At 49.6% G+C, this 27849-nt stretch overlaps 1 protein-coding gene across 2 annotated transcripts in view; it reads right to left on the bottom strand.

Annotated features, from left to right (window-relative positions):
• LOC139277349 (plexin-A1-like) overlaps positions 1 to 27849 on the bottom strand; it is a 633908-nt gene that overhangs the window by 425024 nt on the left and 181035 nt on the right. For both annotated transcript variants that reach the window (XM_070895706.1, XM_070895705.1), the window contains exon 3: positions 5209 to 5391. In XM_070895706.1, the coding sequence (XP_070751807.1) occupies positions 5209 to 5391 (183 nt within the window). The remainder of the gene's footprint in view (positions 1 to 5208; positions 5392 to 27849) is intronic.

Raw genomic sequence — 27849 nt, 5'->3', positions numbered from 1 at the left:
GCTGTCCATCTGTGAATCGTCCCAGGATGCTCATGATAAAAGAAATGCAGACTCGGGGCCTGAAAACTCCGTCACTGCGCAGGCTCGGGGCCTGAAATCCTTCACTTTACACAGGCTCAGGGCCTGGAATCCAGACACTTTACACAGGCCCCAGGCCTGAAATCCAGACGCTCTGCAGTCCCACAGTCTCGACTACCTCGGTTCAATCCTCTCCCAAACTCTCAGAAATCCCTTATTTTCTTTCTCCACACCCACAACAAAAGTTAGGCCCCAACACCATGGCAACCAGATTGATCTGCATACCGGGCTCTGCGCTGTGCGTGATGCGGGGAGCGGAGTGTGTGTTTGTGTGTGATACAAGGCAAATTTACACCACAGGGGCCAACTCAAAATAATCTTACCATCTGCACCCCCCAGCTGAGAATGCAAATGCTTCATGTAGAACTGTAGAGTTTTATAGCACGCAAGGGGAGGCCAATCAGCCCACTGTGCCTTTGCCAGCTCTCCGAAAGAGCTAAGCATTTCGTCCTATTCCCTTACATTTTCCACACCCTTTCAAATTCTTCAAATATTTATTCCACTTCCTTTTTATAAGCTATTGGTATGACATGCTACATTCGAGCAACCCTTGCTGTTGTTTCAGCTGCCACACTCGAGAAGCTCAACGCCATCTGATACAAAAGGAGTCCCCTTGATTTATTACCCCATCCACCAGCTTCAACATTCACTCCCTCCACCACCGGCGCACCGTGTCTGCAGTGTGTACCATCTACAAGATGCACTGCAGCAACTCGCCAAGGTTCCTTCGGCAGCACCTCCCAAAACCGCGACCTCTACCACCAAGAAGGACAAGGGCAGCAGGCGCATGGGGACACCACCGCCTCCACCTTCCCCTCCAAGTCACACACCATCCTGACTTGGAAATATATCGCTGTTCCTTCATTGTTGCTGGGTCAAAATCCTGGAGCTCCCTCCCTAACAGCACTGCGGGAGCACCTTCACCACACGGACTGCAGCGGTTCAAGGCGGCGGCTCACCACCACCTTCTCCAGGGCAATTAGGGAGGGACAATAAATGCTGGCATTGCCAGCGATGCCCAAATCTCGTGAATGAAAAAAATATATACCCCTAACCTCTCCCACTGTTCCCCTGGCGATTATCTTCCATTCGTGCCCACTAGTTACACCAAGTGGATACAGTTTTCCCTATTTACTTCAGCCAAACCAGTTATCAGATCTTCTCAGCTCCGGAATCTGTTGTCTCTGCTCATCAGAGTGAATCTCTGCTGTACCCTCTCTATGGCTTTGACATCATTCTCAGAGTCAGAATGGTCAACCAATACCAGGACCACAGGCACATCTCCCTCACTGACTGCACTCACAAATCTGGTGTGTGCTCAGACGAGAGGGGGATTCAGTCTCCGTACAAGCCATTCTGTGGTAGGACACCGAGAAGTGTAGACTTGGAGTGCATGTCCACAGATCCCCGAAAGTAGCTGGCCAATTAGATAAAGTGGTTAAGGCGGCATACGGAATACTTGCCTTTATTAGCCGAGGCATAGAATACAAGAGCAGGGGGGGTTATGCTTGAACTGTATAAAACACTAGTCTGGTCACCACATTACAGGAAAGATGTGATTGCACTGGAGAGGGTACAGAGAAGATTTACGAGGACGAGGCCAGGAGTAGAGAATTTTAGCTATGAGGAACAATTGGATAGGCTGGGGTTGTTTTCTTTGAAAGAGGAGGCTGAGGGGAGACCTAATTGAGGTGTATAAAATTATGAGGTGTTTAGAGAGAGTGCAAAGGAAGGAACTATTTCCCTAAGCAGTGGGTTCACGAACCACGGGGCATAGATTCAAAGTAATTGGGGGGGAGGTTTAGAGGGATTTGGAGGATAAATCTTTTCGCCCAGAGGGTGGTGGCGGTCTAGAGCTCTCTGCCTGAGAGTAGTCTAGGCAGAAACCCTCACCACATTTTAAAAGTTCTTGGACGTGCACCTGAAGTGCCGTAACCTACAGGGCTACGCTCCAAGATCATGCAGTTCATATTGGGACCAGATTCACCTGCAGCCAATTCAAGTCTCAACCCAATACAAGGTTCAGCTTAAAAAAACGTCAACCCCAACTCAGCGCAAAAACGGGGGCCAACCTTTGCCACGTGGAGAGGGGCTTGTTTCACAACCTACCTCCGACTCCCAGCGGAAGAAAGACAGACTTGCATTTATATTGCGCCTTTCACGACTGCCAGACGTCCCAAAGCATTTACAGCCAATGAAGTACTTTTTGCGGTGTAGTCACTGTTGTAATGCAGGAAACGCGGCAGCCAATTTGCGCACAGCAAGGTCCCACAAACAATGAGATAATGATCAGATAATCTGTTTTTTTTTTAAGTGATGTTGATTGAGGTAGAAATAATGGCCCGGGACACCGGGGATAACTCCCTTGCTCTTCTTCAAAATAGTGCCATGGCATCTTCTCCATCCACCTGAGAGAGCAGACAGGGCCTCGGCTTAACGTCTCATCTGAAAGACGGCACCTCCGACAGTGCAGCACTGCACTGGAGTGTCAGCCTAGATTTATGCGCTAAAGTCCCTGGAGTGGGACTTGAACCCGCAACCTTCTGACTTGGAGGCGAGAGTGCTACCCACTGAGCTACAGCTGAGAACTACAGGTGCAGCATCCCGAATCCAGAATCCCCGGGACCGAGGCCGTTCCAGATTTCGCGTCTTTACAGACTTTGGAACGTCTTTCTGACGTCACGGATCCGGAAATACCCGAGGCGGTCGTCATGGGGCCGGCCCCGCCAAGGATGTTGTCAGACGGGCCGCCGGGGCCCATTGAGGTGGTGCTCGGGCGGGCGGCGATGAGGCCCCAAGGTAAGGGCGGCGAGGCGAGGCCCTGAAGTCGGGCAGCAGCGAGGCCCCGAGGTCAGGCAGGGTCGTCCGTTCCGGATTCCGAAACATTTTACGGATTCTGCCGACCCTGCCACGGATCGTCCCTGAGTCCGGAACTCCGGATTTTGGACGCTGTACCTATACTCTGATGACTATTTCTAATACACTTGTACAAAATTCCCACATGCTGTATTTTAAGCCGTCAGCCCCATGAATGGTGGTAGAACCTGAATGGATGCATGTTACTTCCCTCAAGGTCAAGTTAGCACAGTTCTGTCAGTGATGCATTTCAACACAATTTATGTACCGTGCGTAAACCTTTCAAGATACAAAAAGATTGGCCAAACATTCTCAGGCAGATGGATTCACCTTTAATTACAGCATTGAGAGAGTGGGTGAAGCCCAAGATTTATTCTACAATGAAGGACCGTCCCATCTCATTCCGGGATTGGTCAATTACTTGTGCCCAAAGGCTGTCCACAGACAGTTAATCACACACTCCTCTGTTCCTGCGCCATCCATTTGGAACAAAAGCAAATTCCACAGGGAGCCAGTTTCAAAGTCTTTGCAGTGACTCCATAAAGTAAGAATCATCAAGGAAAACCTATCACACAAGTACCACCACCTTTTTTTTTTAAAAAAACCTCAAATTACCTCCATAGTTTCTGCCTGTAATGTATTTGCTTCATGGGTTCTTTGCTTAAGAATTCATAGCAACACATTGCTATTAAGAACTAGTTGGTTTATTAGCAAAGGTTTAACAATCACACCACACATTATCGGTTCATCCACCAGACTCTCAACCACCTGCCTCATCGTGGATCCCCTGAACCCAATCTGCTGGGGCTTTATTGAGTCTTGTAAACATCACGTGACTGACTAAGCCCCTCCCACCTCAACAGCTCAACCAACCAGTGAGCCCACAGGTGCAGACATTCCATTGCCGAGGTCAGTCCTGTAATTACGGAGAGGAGTGCGGAACAGAGTGGTACCATCGCGCCCCCAACTGCACTAGAAGCCAAACCAAACTCCGCTAGACTCTTGGCAGCCAGTTCCAGGTGATGGTCCGGCAACGCAACAACACCTCGCGCAGAGAAGCACACGATCCCCACGGCACCAATGCACGAAACAACACACACTTCCCACATATCGTCAAGCAAAGCCGTGGCCAACCAGAACTTTCGACCAAGCCACATCGTTTTCAAGTCAACGGGTTCATGTCCAACGTGTCGAGATCCACAGCGCAGGTTGCCAACCCTCCAGGATTACCCTGGAGTCACCACATTACAGGAAGGATGTGATTCCACTAGAAAGGGTGCAGAGGAGATTTACCAGGATGGGAAAAATTTAGCCATGAGGAAAGATTAGATAGGCTGGGGTTGTTTTCCTTGGAACAGAGGAGGCTGAGGGGAGATTTAATTGAGGTGTATAAAATGAGGAGGGTCCGAGATAGAGTGGATAGGAACGACTTGTTTCCCCTTAGCAGAGGGGTCAATAACCAGGGGCCATAGATTTCAAGTAATTGGTAGGAGGTTGAGAGAGATGAGATGAGTAAATATTTCTTCACCCAGAGGGTGTTGGGGGTCTGGAACTCACTGCCTGAAAGGGCGTTCGAGGCAAAAACTCCCATCGCATTTAAAAGGTACTTGGATGTGCACTGGAAGTGCTGTAACCTACAGGGCTATGGACCAAGAGCTGGAAAGTGGGAGGAGGCTGGGTTGCTCTTTTTTGACCGGCAACAGACATAATGGGCCAAATGGCCTCCTTCTGTGTCGTGAATGTTCTATGATTCTATGAATTGAAGATTCATCTCCAGGTCATTGCTAGGAGCAAAAACTCAGGAGAAAAATCATAGTTCAGCATGATGTTTTTCCTCAAAATTTTCTTTGAACATGTAAAAGTTGTAAAAATGTCAAAGATGGGATAAAAATGGCTGTTTGATTGATAGTCAGGCTTCATCCAATCAGGTAATGAAGAGGCTCTTTGCTTTCCAATTGGCCCGGAAAGGCTAAGGATGGACGTGTGGAGCAGCCAATGGCAGGAGAGTGGGGGTGAGGTGGTTGCAAATGGGAGGTCATGTGATGGGATCTCCAGGAATACGTACAACCAGGGATGGCAAACCTAACACAGGGTCCCCGAGCGAACTAGGCCTCGCCACCAAATTCAATCCAAGTCTCCAGGCAACCTCTTCAACAGCAGGTCCTTCCACGGCCACAATAACCGCCCTAAATTGACTTAAAAAAATGTAAACGCAATTCCCCCCACCGCCTCCCTAGCCTCAAGACACGGATCAAAAATATAAAAAGGTCCTACCTTTTTCAATTTCCCACTCCTGGTCCCAAAAAAGGCAACCGAGTGGCCCCTGTAATCATAGGCGGCGATTGAGGTCATGCCATCCTCTTTGTCGATAAACAACGGGATTCCTTCCACCAGGGTGGTCCCACCCAGCGGCTGGTTAAAGTCCTGGCCACAGAAATCGTCATCAATCTCCAAAGGCTGTGAATAGGACAAAAAAAAACATTCATTGTTATAATTGTCTGACAAGATTTTGTGTTGCTTCCCCTGGACTAGCTAAATCAAGCTCCTCCACAAATTCTCACATTACAACAGTGACCGCACTCCAAAAAGTACTTCATCCAAGTTCTGACGAAGGGTCACAGACCCGAAACGTTAACTCTGTTTGTCATGTATTCAACGGTCATTGTAACCCATGTATAAACTGACCTAAGTTGCACACCGTGAGAACATTGACCACTAGGTGGTGAACTCCTAACCTGGACTTTCAGGTATAAAAGGGAAAGTTCCACCCATCTTCTCCACTTCAGTGCTGGCTAATAAAAGGTTACTGGTCACAGAGTGACCTTCTCTCAAGTATGGGCCTCATGTGCATTTATACTGTATAGTAAGGACATATTATTGGCGATGAGAAACTGGGAGTTAAACCACGCGAGCATGGCCACGAGCAGCACAAACGAGAGGTACTGTGTTGATGATGATTGGAATGATTTTATTGAGAGACTACAGCAAAGTTTCGTCACTAAGGAATGGTTGGGACAGGATTCGGCCGACAAACGCAGGGCTCATCTCCTGACGGTTTGTGGATCCAGGACGTACTCCCTGATGAAGGACCTTCTAGCGCCAGAGAAGCCGGCGGACAAAACTTATGAAGAGCTCAGTAAGTTGATCGGGGAACACTTTAAACCGGCGAGCAGCATGCACATGGCGAGACATCGGTTTTATACGCACCAGCGGCGAGAAGGGCAAAGCGTTTCAGACTTCGTGGCAGATCTCCGGCGAATGGCGAGTCTATGTAAGTTCCCAGATGCATGCAGAGCGGAGATGCTGCGAGACTTTTTTTTTTAAATTGAGGGCATCGGGCACGCTGGGGTTTTCAGGAAACTGATTGAGACCAAAAACTTCACCCTGGAAACGGCGGCTTTAATGGCCCAGACATTTATCTCAGGGGAGGAAGAGACCAGGATGATGTTTGACAAAAATCTTGGTTTAAAGGCAGCAAATGGAGAGGGAGTCAACATTGTTAATGCAGGACACAGTTCTCCAGGCAGGCAGGGGCAATCAGACAACTCAAAGGGGGAATTCAACAGAGACAATGGCTAGCTGAACGGCGATTCATGCCATTGCAAGGGACAATGCGGCCAGTAATGGGGCTATCAACACCTGTTAATGGTGCGCTTAAAGGACAGTTACAAAGACAGTCAGAGACAATTGACTGGTAATGGACCTTTTGTTTCCAACGGCTCATGGTGGAGGTGTGGAGGCAAACACCCAGCCAGAGCTTGCAGGTATCAGCAATATAACTGCAGAAACTGCAACGTCAGCGGTCACTTGGTGTGTATGTGCAGGAAGCCTGAGCCAGGTTGATGTACGAGGAGGACGGGCCTGATGTAAGCCCTACGAGGCCAAATGGACACTGGGGGAAATCGCTGGAAGCTGAAGTTCAGCGAGTTCATGTGGAGCACATGTACTGTTCACACACCAGGACGCCACCGATAATGATGAAAATGCTCCTCAATGGCATCCCAGTATCAATGGACTTAGACACAGGGGCCAGCTAGTCTCTGATGAGTATCAAACAGTTTGACAAGTTGTGGGCGTCCAAGGCCAGGAGGCCAAAATTAGTGCCGATTGACGCACAGCTACGGACCTATACAAAGGAGATCATTCCGGTGCTAGGCAGCATCATGTTAGTCGTGACCCACAAAGATTCGGAGAACAGATTGCCACTCTGGATTGTCCCAGGGGACGGTCCCGCACTACTGGGGAGGAGTTGGCTTGCTGTCATGAACTGGAAATGGGCCGATGTCAATGCAATTTCTTCTCTGTGGAGCAAGTATCATATGCTCACAGGTCCTGGACAAATTTGACTCACCATTTCAACCCGGCATTGGAATTTTCATGGGGACCAAGGTAGTGATTCACATAAACCCGGACGCCAGGCCAGTACACCACAAGGCCAGAGCGGTGCCGTACGTGATGCGGAAAAAACAGAAGGCGAATTGGACCGCCTGCTGAGGGAAGGCATCATCTCGCCAGTTGAATTCAGTGACTGGGCGAGCCCGATTGTGCCGCTGCTCAAGGCGGATGGGTCCATCAGGATATGTGGTGATTACAAGGCCACCATCAATCATGTGTCACTCCAAGACCAATAACCCACTACCGAGAGCCGAGGACCTCTTTGCAACGCTATCCGGTGGCAAACATTTTTCAAAATTGGGCCTGACCTCAGCTTACATGACCCAGGAGCTGGCGAGTGAGTCGAAGAAGCTGACCACCATCACGACACACAAGGGGTTGTTTGAGTACAACAGATGTCTGTTCTGGATTCGCTCGGTCGCCGCGATCTTTCAACGAAATACGGAAAGCCTCCTCAAGTCGATTCCAGGGACGGTGGTTTTTCAAGACGACATCCTCATCACGGGTTGCGATCCTGAAGAACACCTCCACAACCTGGAGGTGGTGCTACGCAGACTGGACCGGGTAGGGCTGCGACCAAAAAAGGCAAAGTGCGTCTTCCTAGCTCCAGAGAGGTAGAATTCCTGGGGACGAGGGTAGCAGCAGACAGGATCAGACCTACTGCATCCAAAATGTAAGCGATCCAGAGAGCACCCAGACCCCACAACACGACGGAGCTGCGTTCGTTCCTGGGGCTCTTGAACTATTTTGGTAACTTTCTTCCCAAATTGAGTACGCTGTTAGAGCCGCTACACGTGCTCCTACGTAAAGGTCGTGATTGGGTATGGGGGGACAGCCAGGAAAGGGCTTTTGATGGAGCATAACAAATTGCTTGCTCTAACAATCTGTTAACGCTATATGACCCATGTAAGAAACTTGTTTTAACGTGCGATGCGTCGTCCTATAGGGTCGGGTGTGTGTTGCAGCATGTTAATGCCAAGGGTCAGTTACAGCCAGTAGCTTATGCCTCCAGAAGTCTGTCCAGGGAGAAAGGGGCTACGGGTTGGTAGAAAAGGAAGCGCTTGCATGTGTTCTATGCAGTAAAAAAAATTCACCAGTGCCTGTTTGTCAGGAAATTTGAGCTGGAGACAGATCACAAACCCCCAACGTCCCTTTTGGCCGACAACAAGGCCATAAATGCAAATGCGTCGGCCCGCATACAGAGGTGGACACTCACGTTAGCCGCCTATGACTATACAATTCGGCACAGACCGGACACTGAAAACTGTGCCGATGCACTCAGCAGGCTCCCACTAGCCACCACCGAGGGGGCAACCGAGCATGCTGCTGAGATGGTCATGGCTGTTGAAGCTTTCGAAAGCGAAGGCTCACCCGTGACAGCCCGTCAGATCAAAGTCTGGACAAATAGAGACCCGCTACTGTCTTTAGTCAAGAAATGTGTCCTGAGTGGGGACTGGGCAGCCACGTACGGGGCATGCCCTGAGGAATTTAAACCATTTCACAGGCGCAAGGATGAACTCTCGATTCAGGCCGATTGCCTACTATGGGGAAACCGAGTAGTCATGCCCCAGATGGGCAGAGAGGTGTTCTTCAGAGAATGCCACAATGAGAACCCGGGCATTGTCATGATGAAGGCAATTGCCAGGGATAAATGCACACCTGGAACTTTGTGTTCGCAGGTGCAACACATGTGCCCAGCTGGGCAATGCGCCCAGGGAAGCCCCCCTTAGCCCCTGGTCCTGGCCCGCCAAGCCATGGTCACGCATCCATGTGGACTACGCAGGTCCTTTCATGGGAAAAATGTTTTTGATTGTAGTCGAAGCCTACTCGAAATGGATCGAGTGTGACATTCTTAATTCAAGCACGTCCTCTGCCACAGTAGAAAGTCTAAGGGCAATGTTCGCCGCCCATGGTCTACCGGACGTCTTGGTCAGCGACAATGGCCCGTGCTTTACAAGCATTGAATTTCAGGACTTCATGGCAGGAAATGGTATCAACCATGTCAGAACTGCACCGTTCAAGCCATCCTCAAATGGAGCAGTGCAGACAATCAAAAACGGGGTTCCCTACAAAGGCACTTATCACGCCTCCTGTTGGCCAATAGATCCCGACCACACTCGCTCACAGGGGTTCCACCCGCAGAGCTGCTAATGAAAAGAATGCTCAAAACCAGGTTATCCCTTATACACCCCACCATGAAAGAAATTGTTGAGAGCAGGCGCCAGTCACAATGTGACTACCATGACGGGAATGCGAGGGCGCGATGTATTGATGTCAATGACCCTGTCTTTGTCCTCAACTACGCTGCAGGGCCCAAATGGCTCACAGGCACTGTGATTGCCAAAGAGGGGAATAGGATTCTGGTATTTAAACTTACCAATGGACAAATCTGCCACAAACACGTGGATCAAACAAAATGGAGGTTCAGCAACCCCATAGAAGCAGAGGAAGAACACGATGTAGAGTTCACTCCACCACAGGTGACCAAACACCAGAACCAAGTGGAGGAGAGCCCAGTCACTGTGGGCAGTCCAGACAGGCCTGAGGCACTGCAAACAGCAGACACTCAGGCCAGCGCCCAACAACCGGAGCCCCAACTCAGGCGCTCTACAAGGGAGCGTAAACCACCAGAGATACTTAACCTGTGATTCCAATAAGACTTTGGGGGGGGGGGGGGGGGGGGGGAGGTGATGTCATGTATTCAACTGTCATTGTAACCCATGTATAAACTGACCTAAGTTGTATACCTTGAGAACACTGACCACTAGGTGGTGAACTTGTGGGAGACACTCCTAACCTGGACTTTCAGGTATAAAAGGGGAAGCTCCACCCACCTTTATCACTTCAGTGCTGGCTAATAAAGGTTACTGGTCACAGTGACCTTCTCTCAAGTATGGGCCTCGTGTGCATTTATACTGTATAGTAAGGACATATTACTGTTTCTCTCTCCACAGACACTGCCTGACCCACTGAGATTTCCAGCATTTTCTGATTTTTGCCAAAAAGTACTTCATTGGCTGTGAAGCGCTTTGAAACATCGGCAGTCTTGAAAGGCGCTATATAAATGCAAGTCTTTATTTTGCTTTTTCATTGCCTGTGAAAGTGGATATCGAAGGACCTACAGCGTTACTCAAAGAACAGCTCTCGCCAACGCTACACACCCCTCGGACACCACCTCCAAAACACAGACCAACTGGTCATTTAGCATGCTTGGCTGTTTGTGGAATCCTGCTGTGCGCAAACAGACAGCCACATTCGCCTACATAACACTAACTACAAATAGTGTCAGCCGTGACACTGCTGGTAGCCCTCACGTCTCGGGGCGGACTCTCCAGTACAGTGCTGAGTGAGTGCTGCACTGTCGGAGGTGCCATCTTTCAGATGAGGCGTGTACTGCCAATATTTCGCGCTCAATCAACATTACAAAAAGAGAGATTATCTGCTGTTTGTGGGATCTTGCCATGCGCAATTTGGTTGCCGTGTTTCCTACATTACAAAAGTGACCACTCAAAAGTACTTCATTGGCTGTAAAGTGCTTCGGACGCCCCGAGAATGTGATAAGTAGCTAAAGCAATGGCGGTTCATCCTTTGAGACACTCGAAAGCCAGTTCTGTCAGATGGTCTTTTAACCATTATTTTAACGGAACCAATTTTCAAATATTTTTCTAGCCAACTCTAAGAAAAGTTTACCAAAATAATTTTTTTTAGTTGCAAGTCACCCTTACATTCACTTCAAGAATTATTTATATAGTGCCCATCATGAACACCAGACGTCCCAAAACATTTTACAGCCAATGAAGTGTAGAAACTGTTATAATATAGGAAACACGGCAGCCAATTTGCACACAGCAAACTCCCACAAACAGTAATGTTATAATGACCAGATAATCTGTTTTTTTAAATGATGAGTGCTGAAGGAAAAATATTGAGCAAGATACTGGGGAGAACTCCGCTGCTGCTCTTCAAAATAGTGTCATGGGAACCTTTACATCCACCTGAGTGCACCTCGGTTTAATGTCTCATCCGAAAAGACGGCACCTCCAACAGTGCAGCACTGCCTCAGTCCTGGCAATGGGTCAGCCTAAACTCGGCAGCCCTCTCCTCTAACTCTGCCCTCTTGAGCATCCCTGATTCTAATCGCTTAACCATTGGTGGCTGTGCCTTCTGTTGCCTAGGCCCCAAACTCTAGAATTTCCTGCCTAAACCTCCCTCTCTTCCTTCAAGACACTCCTTCAAACCTACCTCTTTGACAAAGCTTTTGGTTACCTGCGCTAATTTCTACTTATGCGGCTCGGTCCTGTGAAGCACCCGAGGACGTTTCACTACGCTAAAGGCACTATATAAATATAAGTTGTTGTTGTAGGTTATGGGCTCAAGTCTCAGGAGTGGGACTTGAACCCACAACCTTCTGACTCAAGAGGCGAGGGGGAACAGTGCTACCCACTGAGCCATGGCTGACACCCGAGACACTAATCCATCTTCAATACCGAATGACACCCTTCAATTAGCAATTAACTGGCTCCAGTGTGAAGATGAGCTTTTATTTTCATTAATATAATTCTCTTAATAATTGGAAAGGCAAACTCAGAAATGGCAGGCATCGTGTTGAGCTGCTGTATTGAGTCCCAGAGGGCTCCGCAATAATAGGCTAGCTGAATTATTTAACTAAATACTGCTCTGCTGTTTGTACCCTGGGACTTGCCTTTGTGCAGGCTATGCAAATATTCTGCTTCATCTCTTGGTCATTAAACAAATTGTTTCATGAAAAGAAAGTTTGCCCTACACAAGGAAAAGAAAGGAAGCATTGAAGGTTTGTTTTGGGTGATGAGCTAACCCCATGTAGTGAGGCTTTGGCCTAGTTAGTTCAGTAAAGCCCTTACACAACAAAAATTACCCGGCAGAAAGTTCTTAACCTAATTTATCTGACAAAGGAGTCACTGAGTTGATGATTCTATTACCCTTGGTTACAGTCCAAAGCATTTTCAACAGCGGTTTTTTGGAGCGTGCAACTGTACTGACTTCAGGTGGGAGCAGGGTCAGGCTTTGGGCCTATATTTAAAAAAAAATTAATTCAGGGGATGTGGGAAGTCACTGACAAGGCCAGGATTTATTGCCCATCCCTAACTGCCTTGAGAAGGTGGTAGTGAGCCGCCTTTTTGAACCGCTGCAGTCCGTGAGATGAAGGTGCTCCCACAGTGCTGTTAGGGAGGGAGTTCCAGGATTTTGTCCCAGCACCGATGAAGGAACGGATGATATATTTCCAAGTCAGGATGGTGTGCAACTTGGAGGGGGAACATGGAGATGGTGGTGTTCCCAGGCGCCTGCTGCCCTTGTCCTTCTAGAGGTCACGGGTTTGGGAGGTGCTGCCGAAGAAGCCTTGGCGAGTTGATGCAGATCATCTTGTAGATGGTGCACACCGCAGCCACGGTGTGTCAGTGGTGGAGGGAGTGAATGTTGAAGGTGCCGATCAAGCGGGCTGCTTTGTCCTGGATGGTGCCCTACATATAGCATTGGGCCCTGTAATCTCCAGGACACTTGAGCAAAAACCCAGGAGACAAATCATAGGGGCAAAACTAAAATGATTTTTCTTTTAAATTTCTGCGAACAATTTTGTTTATTAGTTATAAAAATATTTGAGGTGGGAAAAAGCCTGTTTGACTGACAGTGAAGTATCATCCAATCAGCTAATGAAGAGTCTGTTCGCTATCTGGTGGGGAAGGCGGCGCACCGTGAGGATGGGCATGTCGGGCTGTCAATGGCAGGAGTGTGGGGGCGGGACAGTTAGAGGCGGAGGTCATGTGACAAAACCTCCAGGAATTTGTCCAACCAGAGTTGGGAACCCAAGAGCCATCATGTGACCGATCTTTCATTGCTCACCCTGGAACATTCAGTCCGGATCCACACATCAAGAATGGAGACAGTGAGCAGCTGCAGAACCGCGAGACAGAATTCAAATTCTCACTGTCGTGACAGGATTTGAACTCATGGGATTACATAGGATATACGGCACAGAAATAGGCCATTCAGCCCAACCAGTCCATGCCAGTGTTTATGCTCCACTCGAGCCTCCTCTATCAGCATAACCCTCTGTTCCCTTCTCCCGCTCATGTTTGTCTAGCTTCAACAATAACTTGTATTTATATAGCGCCTTTAACAGTGAAACATCCCAAGGCGCTTCACAGGAGTATTATGCGATAAAAAATTTGACACCAAGCCGCATAAGCACAAATTAGTGCAGGTCAAAGAGGTGTGTTTTAAGGAGCGTCTTGAATGAGGAAAAGAGAGGTTGAGAGGCGGAGGGGTTTAGGGAGGTAGTTCCAGAGCTTGGGGCCCAGGCAACAGAAGGCACGGCCACCAATGGTTGAGCGATTATAATCAGGGATGCTCAGGAGGACAGAATTAGAGGAGTGTAGACATCTCTGAGGTGGGGGGGGGGGGAGACTGGAGGAGATAGGGAGGGGCAAGGCCATGGAGGGATTTGAAAATAAAGATGAGAATTTTGAAGTCGAGGCGTTGCTGAACGAGAAGCCAATGTCGGTCAGCGAGCACCGGGGCGATGGGTGAGCGGGACTTGGTGCGAGTTAGGACATGGGCAGCCGAGTTTTGGATCACCTCGAGTTTACATAGGGTAGACTGTCGGAGGACAGCCAGGTATGGAATCGTCAAGTCTCGAGGTAACAAAGGCATGGATGAGGGTTTCAGCAGCGGGTGAGCTGAGGCAGGGGCAGAGACGGGTGATGTTACGGAAGTGGAAATAGTTGGTCTTTGTTATTGCTGCGGATTTGTATTCGAAAGCTCATTTCAGTGTCAAATATGACACCAAGGTTGCGAACATCTGGTTCAGCCTCAGAAAGGAGATGGGGAGAGGGATGGAGTCAGTGTCTCCTTAAATGCAACCAAATTATTCGCTTCAACCACTCCCCGTGGCAGCGAATTGCAGATTCTCCCCGCTCACTGGGCAAACAAGTTTTTCTGAATTCCCTATTGGATTTCCTGGTGACTATCTTCTATTGATAGCCTCTAGTTATGCTCTTCCCCACAAGTGGAAACATTCTCTCTGTATTCGCTCTATCAAAACCTTTCATAATTTTGAAGACCTCGGTTAGGTCACCCCTCAGCCACCTTTTTTTCCCCCCCCCAAGAAAAATGGAGACCCAGCCGGTTCATCCTTTCCGGATATATATTGTCATGTATCCTACATGGTGACTGCTTGTACTATTACAAGGTGTGCCACCAGGGGGCACTTCAGTGGGAGACTTGTAGGTTACCTGTACAGGTGTGCCAGGCCTAGTATAAAAGGCAGGCCATCAGGTGTGATCCTCACTCTGGAGTTATCAATGAAGGATTAAGGTCACTACAGGTTAAGTAGAACACATTGCCTCGTGGAGTCATCATCAGAGCATCCAAAGACATAACAATTGGCGATGAGATTACGGACCTTCACGCAAAAATAGCTACCCTTGGTACGTTGCTGCAGTTCGCCAATGGTGATGATTGGGACGCCTTTGTGGAGACGCTGGACCATTTCGTCACAGCCAACGACTTGGCAGGCGACAACCCAGCCACACTGGCTGATAAGCGCAGAGCTATCCTGCTAACCAGTTGTGGGCCCACTGTTTATGGCCTCATCAGGGACTTGCTGGCACCAGAGAAGACAATGACCAAGTCATATGAGGAACTTGTAACACTGATCCAAGAACAACTCAAGCCCAAAGAGAGCATCCTCACAGCCAGGCACCGGTTTTACACCCGACCGTCCGAAGGCCAGGGAATCGCAAAATATGCTGTCGGCACTGTGTGATTTCGGCAACCACCTCACCGAAGCGCTGTGGGATATCGGTCATTGGAATCGGCCATGAGGGCCTTCTTCATAAGCTACAGTCTGCGGATACCACAGTCTCACTGCAGAAGGCCATCTCCGTGAGCCAGGCATTCATGACCTCAACCTGTGGCTCTAGGCAGATGACTCATCCTCAGGACTCAAACCCGGCAAGTACTGTGCACAGAGTGGCGCCTTTTAGAGGCTGGACTGTAGAACGTAAACCTTCTCAGGGAAGAGAGAGAACAGGCCCCGAGTCCCTTAACTTAGAGTCCGCGGAGGGGGGCTAACCGAGTAGCTCCATGCTGGTGTTGCGGAGGGAAGCACAGGGCTCACCAGTGCTGCTTTACAGACTATGTGTGTAAAGGCTGCAGCACAAAGGGCCACCTCCAGCGAATGTGTAAAAGAAATATGACTCACTGTGTTGATGAAGAACCTGCAGATGGCCATGAATTCAGCGCGGATTATGAAGCGATAGTCAGAGAGGCAGCTCAGCCCCACGATGAGGTATATAGCATGTTTACCTGCACCACCGAGTGTTCCCTGTTGAGGATGGAAGTCGAGATAAATGGCATTCCAGTCTTCATGGAAGTGGACACGGGATCGAGCCAGTCAGTTATGAATCAAGAAGCCTTTGAGAGGCTATGGGACAATCCAGCTGAATGACCCAAGTTGGTCCCGGTTCAGGCAAAGCAGCTCACCTACACCGATGAACTTATCCCAGTCGTTGGTAGTGTGGATGTAAAGGTACTCCATGATGGCACGGTGCACAATTACCTCGGTGGATTGTTGTAGGTGATGGACCAACGCTACTCGGAAGATGGATGGAAAAGATCCATTGGAGCTGGGAAGATTTCACCCCTCCAGCGATCGACGTCCCCATGCTCAGAGGCAAATCAAGTCCCCACCTGAGGTTGGATCCGGCACCGGAGAGCAGACCAGCACAGCACCCGGGGCACAGACCGCTCAGCACGACTGCGTGGAGATGATCCAGCCGAGACAAACCGAACGCACCCTCCAGGCTCCAGTAGCACAACTCCGGAGGAAGAAAATCAGATCCAAAGGCGACTTCCCAGCCTCAGTGGCAGAACCCGGGGAGAAGAGGATCACCGCAGTCGACATCGTGGAAGAAGAAAAAGATGGCAGCGGCCAGACCATGAAGTGCAGCGCTGATGTAGTAACACGTGGCACCAAACGAAGAGGATGGGGGTAAAAATAGGCTCTCTTAAAGGAGGCCTGCAACTCACCACACTTAAAGGGACAATTCCACATACTCAATGTAAGAGCAACTGTGAGTTCGATGTAGAATGCATAATTAATGATCAGAGCTGCGTACATGCAATAAGCAAAGAAAAGTCGTGCGATAGCAATCGGAGCTACAGGTTATTTACTATGAGTAATGAAACATTGTGCGATGTAGGATTTCAACTGCATACAGTCAATGCAGCGGGCAGACACCCATTGGGAGCACACAGGTCCAGCGAGCTACCCAATGTAGTAGCCTGCGCCCCTGTGACCAGAGTTATGCACCTGGAGTGTGGCCACAAGCAGGCAATACATACAAGCCATAGAGCAAGCAATCTCAGGAGGGCAATGGCACCGGTATCGATACCCTACCCCGATCGGCTCCAGGCTCTCAGGCACCCGATGGCACCAACCACCACAAGCCTGAAAGAGCAAACCGCGCTAAGGCGCAGCCCCCAGACCCTATCGCCACCAAGGCTACACCCAGGAATGAAGGGTCACCCGCAACGGTCCTCCCAAATGGGACCAGGACCAGCCAGGATCCCAAACCAAAAAACGCCCAGGCAAGCGAGTCAGCAGTTCCCTTGGTCACTGCCAGACGACTGCTCCTCAGGGAGCAGCAGCGACCCGGGGCGCAAGGAAAGGACAGCGAAGTCACAGGCATCGGTGAACCTGCCCGACGCTAGGAACAACGGCAAAGGCCCGAGAGCAGGCAACTTGAACCAACTGGGTTCCCACTGCCAGCACTGGGCACCGCGCTGCCACCAGACTACCTGGACACCATCCAGCAGTGCTGGTACTGGTTTGTCCTCACGCACCAGTGCTGACACCAGTACTGATTCCAAGTATGTATCAAGTATGTACCTCACCAGTCAAATGTACTTGCCTCACAATTTCACCACAAATGTAATGATGTAAATGCAATTTTTTTTTTCTGGACTTGAATGTATATGAATGTAATGAGCCACCGGCATAATCTATATGTGGGGGGGGCGGGGAAGAGAATGGAGTGGTCATGGACACACAAACAGTAACCAATAGCACCTCCACTGCCAACGAAACATCACCTACTCACCACCTACTCACCCAAGATGGAAACGACCCTCCAAGGGTCAACCAGATAGAGCTAAGCCCAGAGCACAGTCAATGCTAAGGCAATTTGCACTAAAGGCTTGGGGGAGAGTGAGGTCATGTATCCTACATTGTTACTGCTTGTACTATTACAAGGTGTGCCACCAGGGGGCACCTCAGTGGGAGACTTGTAGGTTACCTGTACAGGTGTGCCAGGCCTAGTATAAAAGGCAGGCCACCAGGTGTGATCCTCACTCTGGAGTTATCAATAAAGGACTACGGTCACTACAGTTCAAGTACAACACATTGCCTCATGGAGTCATTATCAGAGCATCTAAGGACATATCATGTATCCCCTCGCATTTCTGGTATCATCCTTGTAAGTCTTCTCTGCATCCTCCATATCTTTTTTATAATATGGCGACCAGAACTGCACGCAGTACTCTAACTCGCATTCTGAGTATTCTTCTAGGCCTCTGGGTTACACAGGTACCTAGGAACAGGAGCAGGCCATTCAGCCCCTCAAAGCTGTTCTGCCATCCTATTATCAGAGCCGCTCTGTATCGTAACTCCATTAACCCGCCTGTGCTCCATATCCCTCGATACCCTTCCCCAATAAAAATCTATCGGTCTCAACCTTGAGCACTTCAATTGTCCCAAACTCTGCAGCCCTTTGTGAAAAAGTCTCCAGATTTGCACTACCTTGTGTGATAAACTGCTTACTGCATTCACTCCTGAACAGTCTGGCTCTAATTTTGTGTCCCATTATTCTCGAGTCCCTCACCAGAGGAAAGAGGTTCTCTGTATCTACCCCATCGAAACCCTTTCCGTTTTAAAGACCTTGATTCGATCACCCTTCCAAACTGAGAACAAACCTGCAAGATGCCTTCAATTTAGCCCTTGAAAGCCAAGTGCTGGGGATGAGAGGGTCCTATGAGGAGAGATTGTGCCTATACCCTAGAGTTTAGAAGGAGAGTGATCTCATTGAAATATACAAGATTCTGAGGGGGATTGGCAGGGTCGATTCAGGGAGGATGTTTCCCCTTGTGGGGGAAATCTAGAGCTAGGGGGCAGAGTCTCAGGATAAGGGGTCGGCCATTTAGGACTAAGATGAGAAGTAATTTCTTCATTCCAAGGGTTGTGAATCTCGAATTCTCGAACCCAAAAGGCTGTGGGTGCTGAATTGTTGAGCATATTCAAGGCTGAGATCGATAGAATTTTGGAATCAAGGGGAAATCGAGGGATATGGAGATTGGCGGGAAAGTGGAGTTGAGGCGGGAGATCAGCCATGATTTTATTGAATGGCGGAGCAGGCTCGAGGGGACGTATGGCCGACTCCTGCTCCTAATTCTTATGTCCCTATGTTCGTAGTCGGGTAACACTACCGTACCCCATACATGCACTTAGTGGGGGGTGACTGAACTGTCATTCAGGACCACTGAAGCTTGCATGCCTTCCCTGAGCTAAGCCAATCTGGCCCAGGCTTGGGATCACCCTGACCGATGCGGCTCAATCCCTCACTGGAAACGCTCACCGAGGCATCAAAGCTTTTCCTGTGACAGAAAAAAAAAAGCACTTCAGGGAATCGGGGAATACATTTTAAACTCCAGAAACAAGGATTCGATGCTAATTAGTGTATTTATGCATATTGATGAGCGATTGACATGCTTGCCTATGTTGCGCCAGTGCTTGCACGCTGCATACACACCCTGCGGTGGGCTTTTCCTGGCAGGACCTCACTGCAGTTGAATATTGCGTTACCCAATGTCGCCCCCCCACCCCCCACGCATTGACTGCCCGTGCACACCTTCCGATTACCCAGTGAAGGCACGTCAGTGAGCAGATTTACTTCAGGGCCCTCACGTCACCATCGAACACCCCTCTCCCCCCCGCAGCCAAAGGTCACCCTGAGCTACCCACAAGGTTTGGTGGTTAAAGGTCCCCCACAATCACCACGCGACAGAATCCGGTATCGGGTACGACCCTCAGATGTGCAAGAGTCCAAAACTGGACGAGCGCCGAGCTCTGAAGGTTGTCGGCAGTTATAACGCTGGGAAGGGGACGAGGCCATGGAGGGATTTGAGAGCAAGGATGAACATTTTAAAATAGAGGCTGGACCGAGAGCCAATGTAGGTCAGTGAGCACAGGGTGGGTGGAGAGCAATGAGAGAATTAGAAGAACAAGAAAGAAAGAGGAGGTTTTTAAAAAATTCATTCATGGGATGTGGGCGTCGCTGGCAGGGCAGCATTTATTGCCCATTTCCAGTTGCTCTCGAGAAGGTGGCGAGCCACCACCTTATACAACAGAGTGTCTCGCTAGGCCATTTCAGAGGGCAGTTAAGAGTCAACTACATTGCTGTGGGTCTGGAGTCACATATAGGCCAGACTGGGTAAGGACAGCAGGAGCACTGCACTTGATCCCTGTGGTATGAGGGAGTGATGCGGGGGGAGGGGGGGGGGGCTGCACAAGGTGATGGGGATGGGGGGGCTGGGAGGACATAACCACTCCCAATCATTATCTCTACAGAAAAAGGGGAAAGCAGGGTTCGGGTTTGGTTCTGACGCTGTCCAGAGACAAATAGCCTGCCAATATTCAATGCCTGTGCTCGCTGACCTATATTGGCTTCCGGTTAAGCAATTTCAAAATTCTCATCCTTATTTTCAAATCCTTCCATGGGCCTCGCCCCTCCCTATCTCTAATCTCCCCCAGCCCCACAATCTCCTCTAATTCAGCCCTCGAGCATCTCTGATTATAATCACTCAACCATTGGTGGCCGTGCCTTTTGTTGCCGGGGCCCCAAGCTCTGGAACTCCCTGCCTAAACCTCTCCGCATCTCTTTGGCAGGAGATGGGGGGGGGGGGGGGGGGGGGGTGGCGAGTGGCAAAGAGAACGACGATGAGATGGGGGGGGGGGGGGGGGGCGAAGAGAACGACGAGGAGATATGGGGGGGGGGGGGGAGAAAAAGGGGGAAGAAGCACGAGGAAAAACACAAGCAACCAGTTTACCAGATTCATCCAAAGATGACCTCTGACCCTTACTTTTACAAAGTCTCCGAGTGGAACCAGTTTGTTTTAGTCACAGGATAACAGGGCAAGCTTCTGCCTTCCCTCCAAACGCTCCATTGCTCCTATTTGTAGTAACAGCCAGGCGCGCTCAGACTGGGCCGAAATTACTGTGTCGAATCAATCAGAAACTCCAGCGAACGATCCAGCCAAGCCAGGATTCTGGGCTGCAGCGCACTGTGTATTTACGAGGCCATAAAATTACAGCACTGACAACACAAACTGTACTGAAATTAATTCCCAGACATGGCAATTAAGATTTCTTTATAACATATTTGGCGTCGCATCGTTGGGATATCAATCAGCTGAGCAGCAATTTGCACGCACTAAACAAACATTCAGAGGCTCGCTATGTGGATGGCCGGTGCATGCTCCCCGGGAGTGACTGCGTCACCTCGCTCATTCGGTCCGCCTCAAGGCAACTCATCACAGCTGGGGTCAGGTTGGGGTCTCCGAGGTGGGCGGACAGTGTGATACAGCTCCGCCTAGTGGACTACTGATGTAACAACTACTGATGTATTCATCATAAAAGGGTCAAGTGGTAAGGTCACATGATCTGGTTAAGGAGCTATCGTGTGTGCGTGCATTTGTTACTGGTCTTAAACACATCACAGGCGGGGTGAAGCACAGCGTGATTACCATCCACCGAGTGGATAGAAAGGTGCAGTGATGCATTTTGGAAGGAAATATGATGCGAGGCAGCAACAACTTGCATTTCCATAGTGCGTGTAATGTCGTAAAACGTCCCTAGGCACTTTACAGCAGCGTTTATCAAACAAAATTTGACACCAAGCCATATAGGGAAATATTACTGCAGGTGACCAAGAGTTTGGTCAGAGGGGTCCATGTTAAGAATATAAGAATTTGGAACAGGAGTAGGTCATCCCGCCCCTCGAGCCTGCTCCACCATTCAATAAGATCGTGACTGATCTTCCACCGCAACTACAATTTCCTGTACTATTCCCATATCCCTTGATTCCTTTAATATCCAAAAAAATCTGTCGATCGCTGTCTTGAATATAGTCAATGACCGAGCCTCCTCGGCCCTCTGGGATAGAGAATTCCAGAGATTCACCACCCTCTGAGTGAAGAAGTTTCTCCTCATCTCAGTCCTAAATGGCCAAGCCCTTATTCTGAGACTGTGACCCCTGGTTCTGGTATCTCCAGTCAGGGGAAACATCCTCCCTGCATCTATCCTGTCCAGCCCTGTAAGAATTGTGTGTTTCTCAATGAGATTACCTCTCATTCTTCTAAACTCGAGAATATAGGCCTAGTCTGCTCAATCTCTCCTCATAGAACAATCCCCCCATCCCAGGAATCAGTCTGGTGAGCCTTCGTTGCACTCCCTCTATGGTAAGTATATCCTACCTTAGGCAAGGAGACCAAAACTGCACCCAATACTCGAGATGTGGTCTCACCAGTACCCTAAAAATAAGTGCAGTAAGACGTCTTTACTCTTGTACTCAAATCCTCTTATAATAAAGGCCAACATAGCTTTTGTTACCATTAAGGAGTGTCTTAAAAGGAGGAAAGAGAGGTGGAGAGATTTAGTGAAGGAATTCCAGAGTTTAGGGCCTGGAAAGTTGAAGGCGCAGTCACCAATGGTGGAGCGATTAAAACCGGGGATGCTCAAGAGGACAGAATTAGAGGAGTGCAGACACCCTGGAGGTTGCGAGGCTAGAGGAGATTACAGAGATAGGGAGGGGTGAGGCCATGGAGGGATTTGAAAATGAGGATGAGAATTCTAAAATCGAGGTGTTGCTTAACCCGAAGCCAATGTAGGTCAGCGGGGTGATGGGTGAGTGGGACTTGGTGTGAGTTAGGACACGGGCAGCCAAGGTTTGGATGAGCTTTAGTTTACGTAGGGTGGAAGATGGGAGTCCGACCGGGAGTGCGTTGGAATAGTCGAGTATCGAGGTAACAAAGGCATGGATGAGGGTTTCAGCAGCAGATGAGCTGAGGCAGGGGCGGTGAGGTCGACAATGGGAGCATTGGAATAGTCAACTCTAGAAGTAAGCCAAGGCACAGGATATAAACTAAACAGTGCAATTTGGTAGGGACAGAGATCTAAGGGATAAGGGACACAAATCTTTCAATGTGGCAGGGCAAGTCAGAAGTCTGTTTAAAAAGGCATATGGGATCCTCGGCTTTATAAATGGAGGCATCGAGAGCAAGAGCAAGTTGGCCACAAGCCAGCCCCGACACACTGAACCATCAGAGATGACAGCTCGCCAGCTTTTAACACACCAGACCCACGTGCAAATCGGTGAAACTCTTGTCTGAATTGCCAGGGCCGTTTCTCCTCCGAGACCAACGAAAAATCCCAGCTCTGGAAACTCGCAGAGGGAGGTTGAAGAAAGGTTGAGCCAATACTCATTGGAGTTTAGAAGAATGAGAGGTAATCTTATTGAAATGTATAAGATTCTGAGGGGGCTCGACAGGGTAGATGCAGAGAGGATGTTTCCCCTCCTGGGGGAATCTAGAACTAGGGGGCATTGTTTCAGAATAAGGGGCCGCCCATTTAAAACGGAGATGAGGAGAAATTTCTTCTCAGTGGGTCGTGAAGCTGTAGACAGATTTTTGAACGACAAGGGTAAAGGGTTATGGGGAGCGGGCAGGGAAGTGGAGTTGAGGCCAAGATCAGATCAGCCATGATCTCATTGAATGGCGGAGCAGGCTCGAGGGGCCAAATGGCCACCTCCTGTTCCTATTTCTTCTGTTCTTAAGTAAGGTCAGAGAGCTGGATTACCCATGCCAACTCAGGACTACCCGCTTTTAATGATTCAGCCTGGCATGTAACGGTGGTGGGGGACGCAGGTTGGACGAGTGAGGTGGTGTGATCAGGGTGCGGAACGAGTAGGGCAGCCACAATTAACATGGCTGAATCGGAAACAAATTGGGGATTGAGGATTGTATTGTATTGGATTTGAATATTTAAGAATGGGGATTGTTGTGAGTAGCAGCTTCCAGGCACAGGGGAGGGGAGAGATTGAGCCGCCCTCCTCCCATCTGACTGACTCTCACTCTGCCACCCTCGCTGTTTCCCATCTGCCAGTGAGTTCAGGCAGCTAATGGGGATTTCTCGCCTCACACAGCATATCGCCGTGTTTAATTAGACCACATGTTGAAACGATGCTAAAGGTTAGTTTAAAAGAATTAATGATTACCAGCTGATCTCCTGTGTTGTTGCTCACTGTTGATTTAAAAAAAAACGCAGTCTCTCTTTCCCCATGTGTCTACTCAGTGCCCACTCTCCAGCTTTTACACCATCTCTGTCAGAGTGCAAGAGAGGGACAGAGAGAGAGAGAGAGAAAGGGACAGAGAGAGAGAGAAAGAGAGAGAGAGAGAAAGGGAAAGAGAGAGAGAGACAGAGAGAGAGAGAGAGAGAGAGAGAGAGACCGAGAGAGAGAGACCGAGAGAGAGAGACCGAGAGAGAGAGAGAGAGAGAGAAGCAGAAAAGAAAGAAAGCCTTGCATTTATATAGTGCCTTTCACAACCACCGGACTTCTCAAAGCACTTTACAGCCAATGATGTACTTTTAGAGTGTAGTCACTTTTGTAATGTAGGAGACGTTTCAGCCAATTTGTGCACAGCAAGCTCCCACAAACAGCAATGTAATAATGACCAGATCATCGTCTTAGGCAGTCCCTCGGAGTCGAGGATGACTTGCTTCCACACTAGAAATGAGTTCTCAGGTGACTGAAGAGTCCAATGCGGGACCTACAGTCTCTGTCACAGGTGGTTGAAGGAAGGAACGGGTGGGTGGGGTGCCTCGGTTGCCGCGCGCTCCTTCAGCTGTCGATGCTTGGCTTCAGCTTGCTCTCGATGAAGAGACTCGAGGAGTTCAGCGCCTTCCCGGATACTTTCCCCCACTTTGGGCGATCTTGGGCCAGGGATTTCCCAGGTGTCGGTGGGGATGTTACATTTTTTCCCAAGGAGGCTTTGAGGGTGTCCTTGAAGCGTTTCCTCTGCCCACCTGGGGCTCGCTTGCCCTGTCGGAGGTCCGAGTAGAGCACTTGTTTTGGGAGTCTTGTGTCAGGCATGCAGGCGATGTGGCCCGTCCTGCGGAGCTGATCGAGCGTGGTCAATGCTTCGATGCTGGAGATGTTGGATTGAACGAGGACCCTAGTGTGCCTCTCCTGCCAATGGATTTGCAGGATCTTGCGGAGGCAGCGTTGGTGGTACTTCTCCAGTGTTTTGAGGTGCCTGCTGTCCATGTCTCTGAACCATATAGGAGGGCGGGTATCACCACTGCTCTGTCGACCATGAGCTTGGTGCCAGGTTTGAAGTCCTGGTCTTCAAATACACTCTTCCTCAGGCGACCGAAAGCTGCACTGACACACAATGTGGTGTTGGACCTCGTCGTCGATGTCTGCCCTTGTTGACAGTAGGCTCCTGAGGTATGGAAAATGGTCCCCGTTGTCCAAGGCCTCGTCGTGGATTTTGCTAACCGGTGGTGGGGGCAATGCGGTGCGGCGGGGGCAGGTTGGTAGAAGACCCGTGTCTTACGGATGTTTAGTGTAAGGCCCATTCTCTCGTACGCCTCGGTGAAGATGTTGACGATGGCTTGGAGTTCGGCCTCCAAGTGTGCGCAGGCGCAAGCATCGTCAGCGTACTGTCGCTTGATGATGGCGAATAGGACAACCTTGGATCTGGTCTGGAGGTGGCGGAGGTTGAACAGATTCCCGTTTGTCTTGTAATTTAGCTCCACTCCAGCGGGGAGCTTGCCGAGGGTGAGATGGAGCATTGCAGCGAGAAAGATCGAGAAGAGCATTGGTGCGATGACACAGCCTTGCATGACCCCGGTCCATACATGAATTGGGTCTGTGGTGGATCCATTGGTCAGGATCGTGGTTTGCATGTCATCGTGGAGCAGGCGGAGGATGGTGACAAGACTTTTGAGGGCAGTCGAATCTGAGGACGACGCTCCATAATCCCTCAGTTGATAGCGTCAAAGGCTTTTGTGAAGTTGAAGGCGGCCATATACAGGTTCCCTGCATTTCTCTTGTATCTACCACGCGGTGAAGATCATGTCCATCGTGCCATATTAGTGGGCAGAATCTGCATTGAGACTCTGGGAGGAGCTCTTCGGCCACAGGAAGGCGGCGATTGAAGAAGATTCTTGCCATGACTTTCCCGGTGGTCGACAGCAGGGAGATTTCTCTGAAGTTAACGCAGTCGGACTCGTCACCTTTCTTGAAGATCGCCACGATTACAGCGTCAGATCTCCTGACATGATCTGCTCCTTCCAGATAAGGAGAGATGAGGTCATGAATCCGCGCCAGTCATGCTTCTCCGCCATGTTTTAGTGCTTCGGCGGGGATTCCATCTGAACCCGACGACTTGCTCTTCAGTTGTCGGATGGCCTTTTTGACCTCGTACCGGGCTGGGGTTGTGCTGAGATGGTGGCGGGTGGCATGCTGTGGGATGGAGTCGAGGACACTCACGTCGAAGACAGAGTCTCGGTTGAGGAGAACCTCGAAATGCTTCTTCCAGTGGGCACTGACTGCCTCTCTGTCCTGAATGAGTGCCTCTCCGTTCTTGGCCCTCAGTGGGGTAGGACCTTGGGTGCTTGGGCCGTAGGTGATCTTGACCGTGCTGAAGAATCCTCGCGCGTCATGGTTGTCAGTTAGCTGCTGGATTTCTTGAGCATTCTCCACCCACCATCTGTTCTTTAGATCGCGGGTTTTCTGTTGGACCTCGGCCTTCAGATGTTTGTAGAGCTGCTTTCTTGCCTTCGAATTGTGTTATTACTTCCAGTCCAAGAATGCTTTGCGCTTGCAGTATATTTGCTCCTGGACCAGATAATCTGTTTTTGTTATATTGTTTGAGAGATAAATATTGGCCCCAGGACACCGGAGATAACTCCCCTGCTCTTCTTCGCAATAGTGCCGTGGGATCTTTTCTATCCATCCGAGATAGAAAAGATCCCACGGTTTAACAACTCATCCGAAAGACGGCACCTTCGACTGTGCAGCGCTCCCTCAGCACTGCAGTGTCAGCCTAGATTTGTGCGCTCAGGTCCCTGGAGTGGGACTTGAACACAGAGGCGAGGGTGTTACACACTGAGCCACAGCTGACACCGAGACAGAGAGGGCGCCCGGCAGACAGAGAGCCCGACATCAGAACATAAGAAGGAGCAGTAGGCCATACAGCCCCTCGAGCCTGCTCGACCATTCAATATCATGGCTGATCTTCTACCTCAGCTCCACTTTCCCGCCCGATCGCCATATGCCTGGATTTCTCTAGAGTCCAAAAATCTATCTGCGCCTTGAACATACTCAACGACTGAGACAGAAACAGAGAGAGAGACAGAAACAGAGACCGAGGGCGCGAGAGTAGAGTAGAGCAGAAACAAATGGTACACCAAATTAGCTGGGATGCTGCTGTGGGTAAATTTGCTAACTCACATTCCCTGAACATTTTGGCCTGGTTACTCCTACACAGATGAGCTCCTGAACTCTGCAGGAATAGTGGGAATATTGATCACTTCCCTGTTGGAGGAGGAAGTAAGAGATAATTCCATTGAACAGATTTCCTTGATTCTTGAGAAATACAGTTAGTCCATCATCAAGGCCAAAAGGAGTAAACATGTTACATTCAGTAATGGTAAGTTATGCAACTATTGAGCTTTGGATTTTAAATCTGAGAGATAATACGTCAACAGCTCATATTATATAGTGCCTTTAACATTGTGCAGCATTCCAAGGCGCTTCACAGGAGCGATGATCACAAAATTTTACATGGAGCCACGTAAGGAGATATTAAAACAGATGACCAAATGCTTTGTCAAAAACAGAGATTATAAAGACATTTTAAAGAGAGGGAGGCAGAGAGGTTTAGGGAGGGAATTCCAAGGCATAGAGCCCAGGTGGGTTGAAGGCACGGCCGCCAATGGTGGGGCGATTAAAATCGGGAATGCGCAAGAGGCCAGAATTGGAGGAGCGCAGAGATCTCGGAGGGTTGTGGGGCTGGAGGAGATAGGGAGGGGGGGGAAGAGGCCATGGAGGGATTTGAACAAGAGGATGAGAATTTAAAAATTGAAGCATTGCCAGGCTGGGAGCCAATGTCGGTCAGTGAGCGCAGTGGGTGATGAGTGAGTGGGACTTGGTGAGAGTTCGAACACGGGCAGCCGAGTTTTGGATGAGCTCAATTTGATGGACAGTGGAAGATGGGAGGACAGCTTGAGAAAAGTCAGGGCAAGAGGTAAGAAAGGCATGGATGAGGGTTTCAACAGATGAGCTAAGACAGGAGAGAAGTAGAGAAGACAAGCCAGCAACCAGTTACTGTCCTCTGTATTCACCAGCCTATGGCGTCAGGTGA

Source organism: Pristiophorus japonicus, chromosome 12, assembly GCF_044704955.1.
Source record: "Pristiophorus japonicus isolate sPriJap1 chromosome 12, sPriJap1.hap1, whole genome shotgun sequence".
Lineage (NCBI taxonomy): Eukaryota > Metazoa > Chordata > Chondrichthyes > Pristiophoridae > Pristiophorus > Pristiophorus japonicus.
Note: the sequence above shows the minus strand (reverse complement) of the source record. Positions and strands in the feature narration are given on the sequence as shown.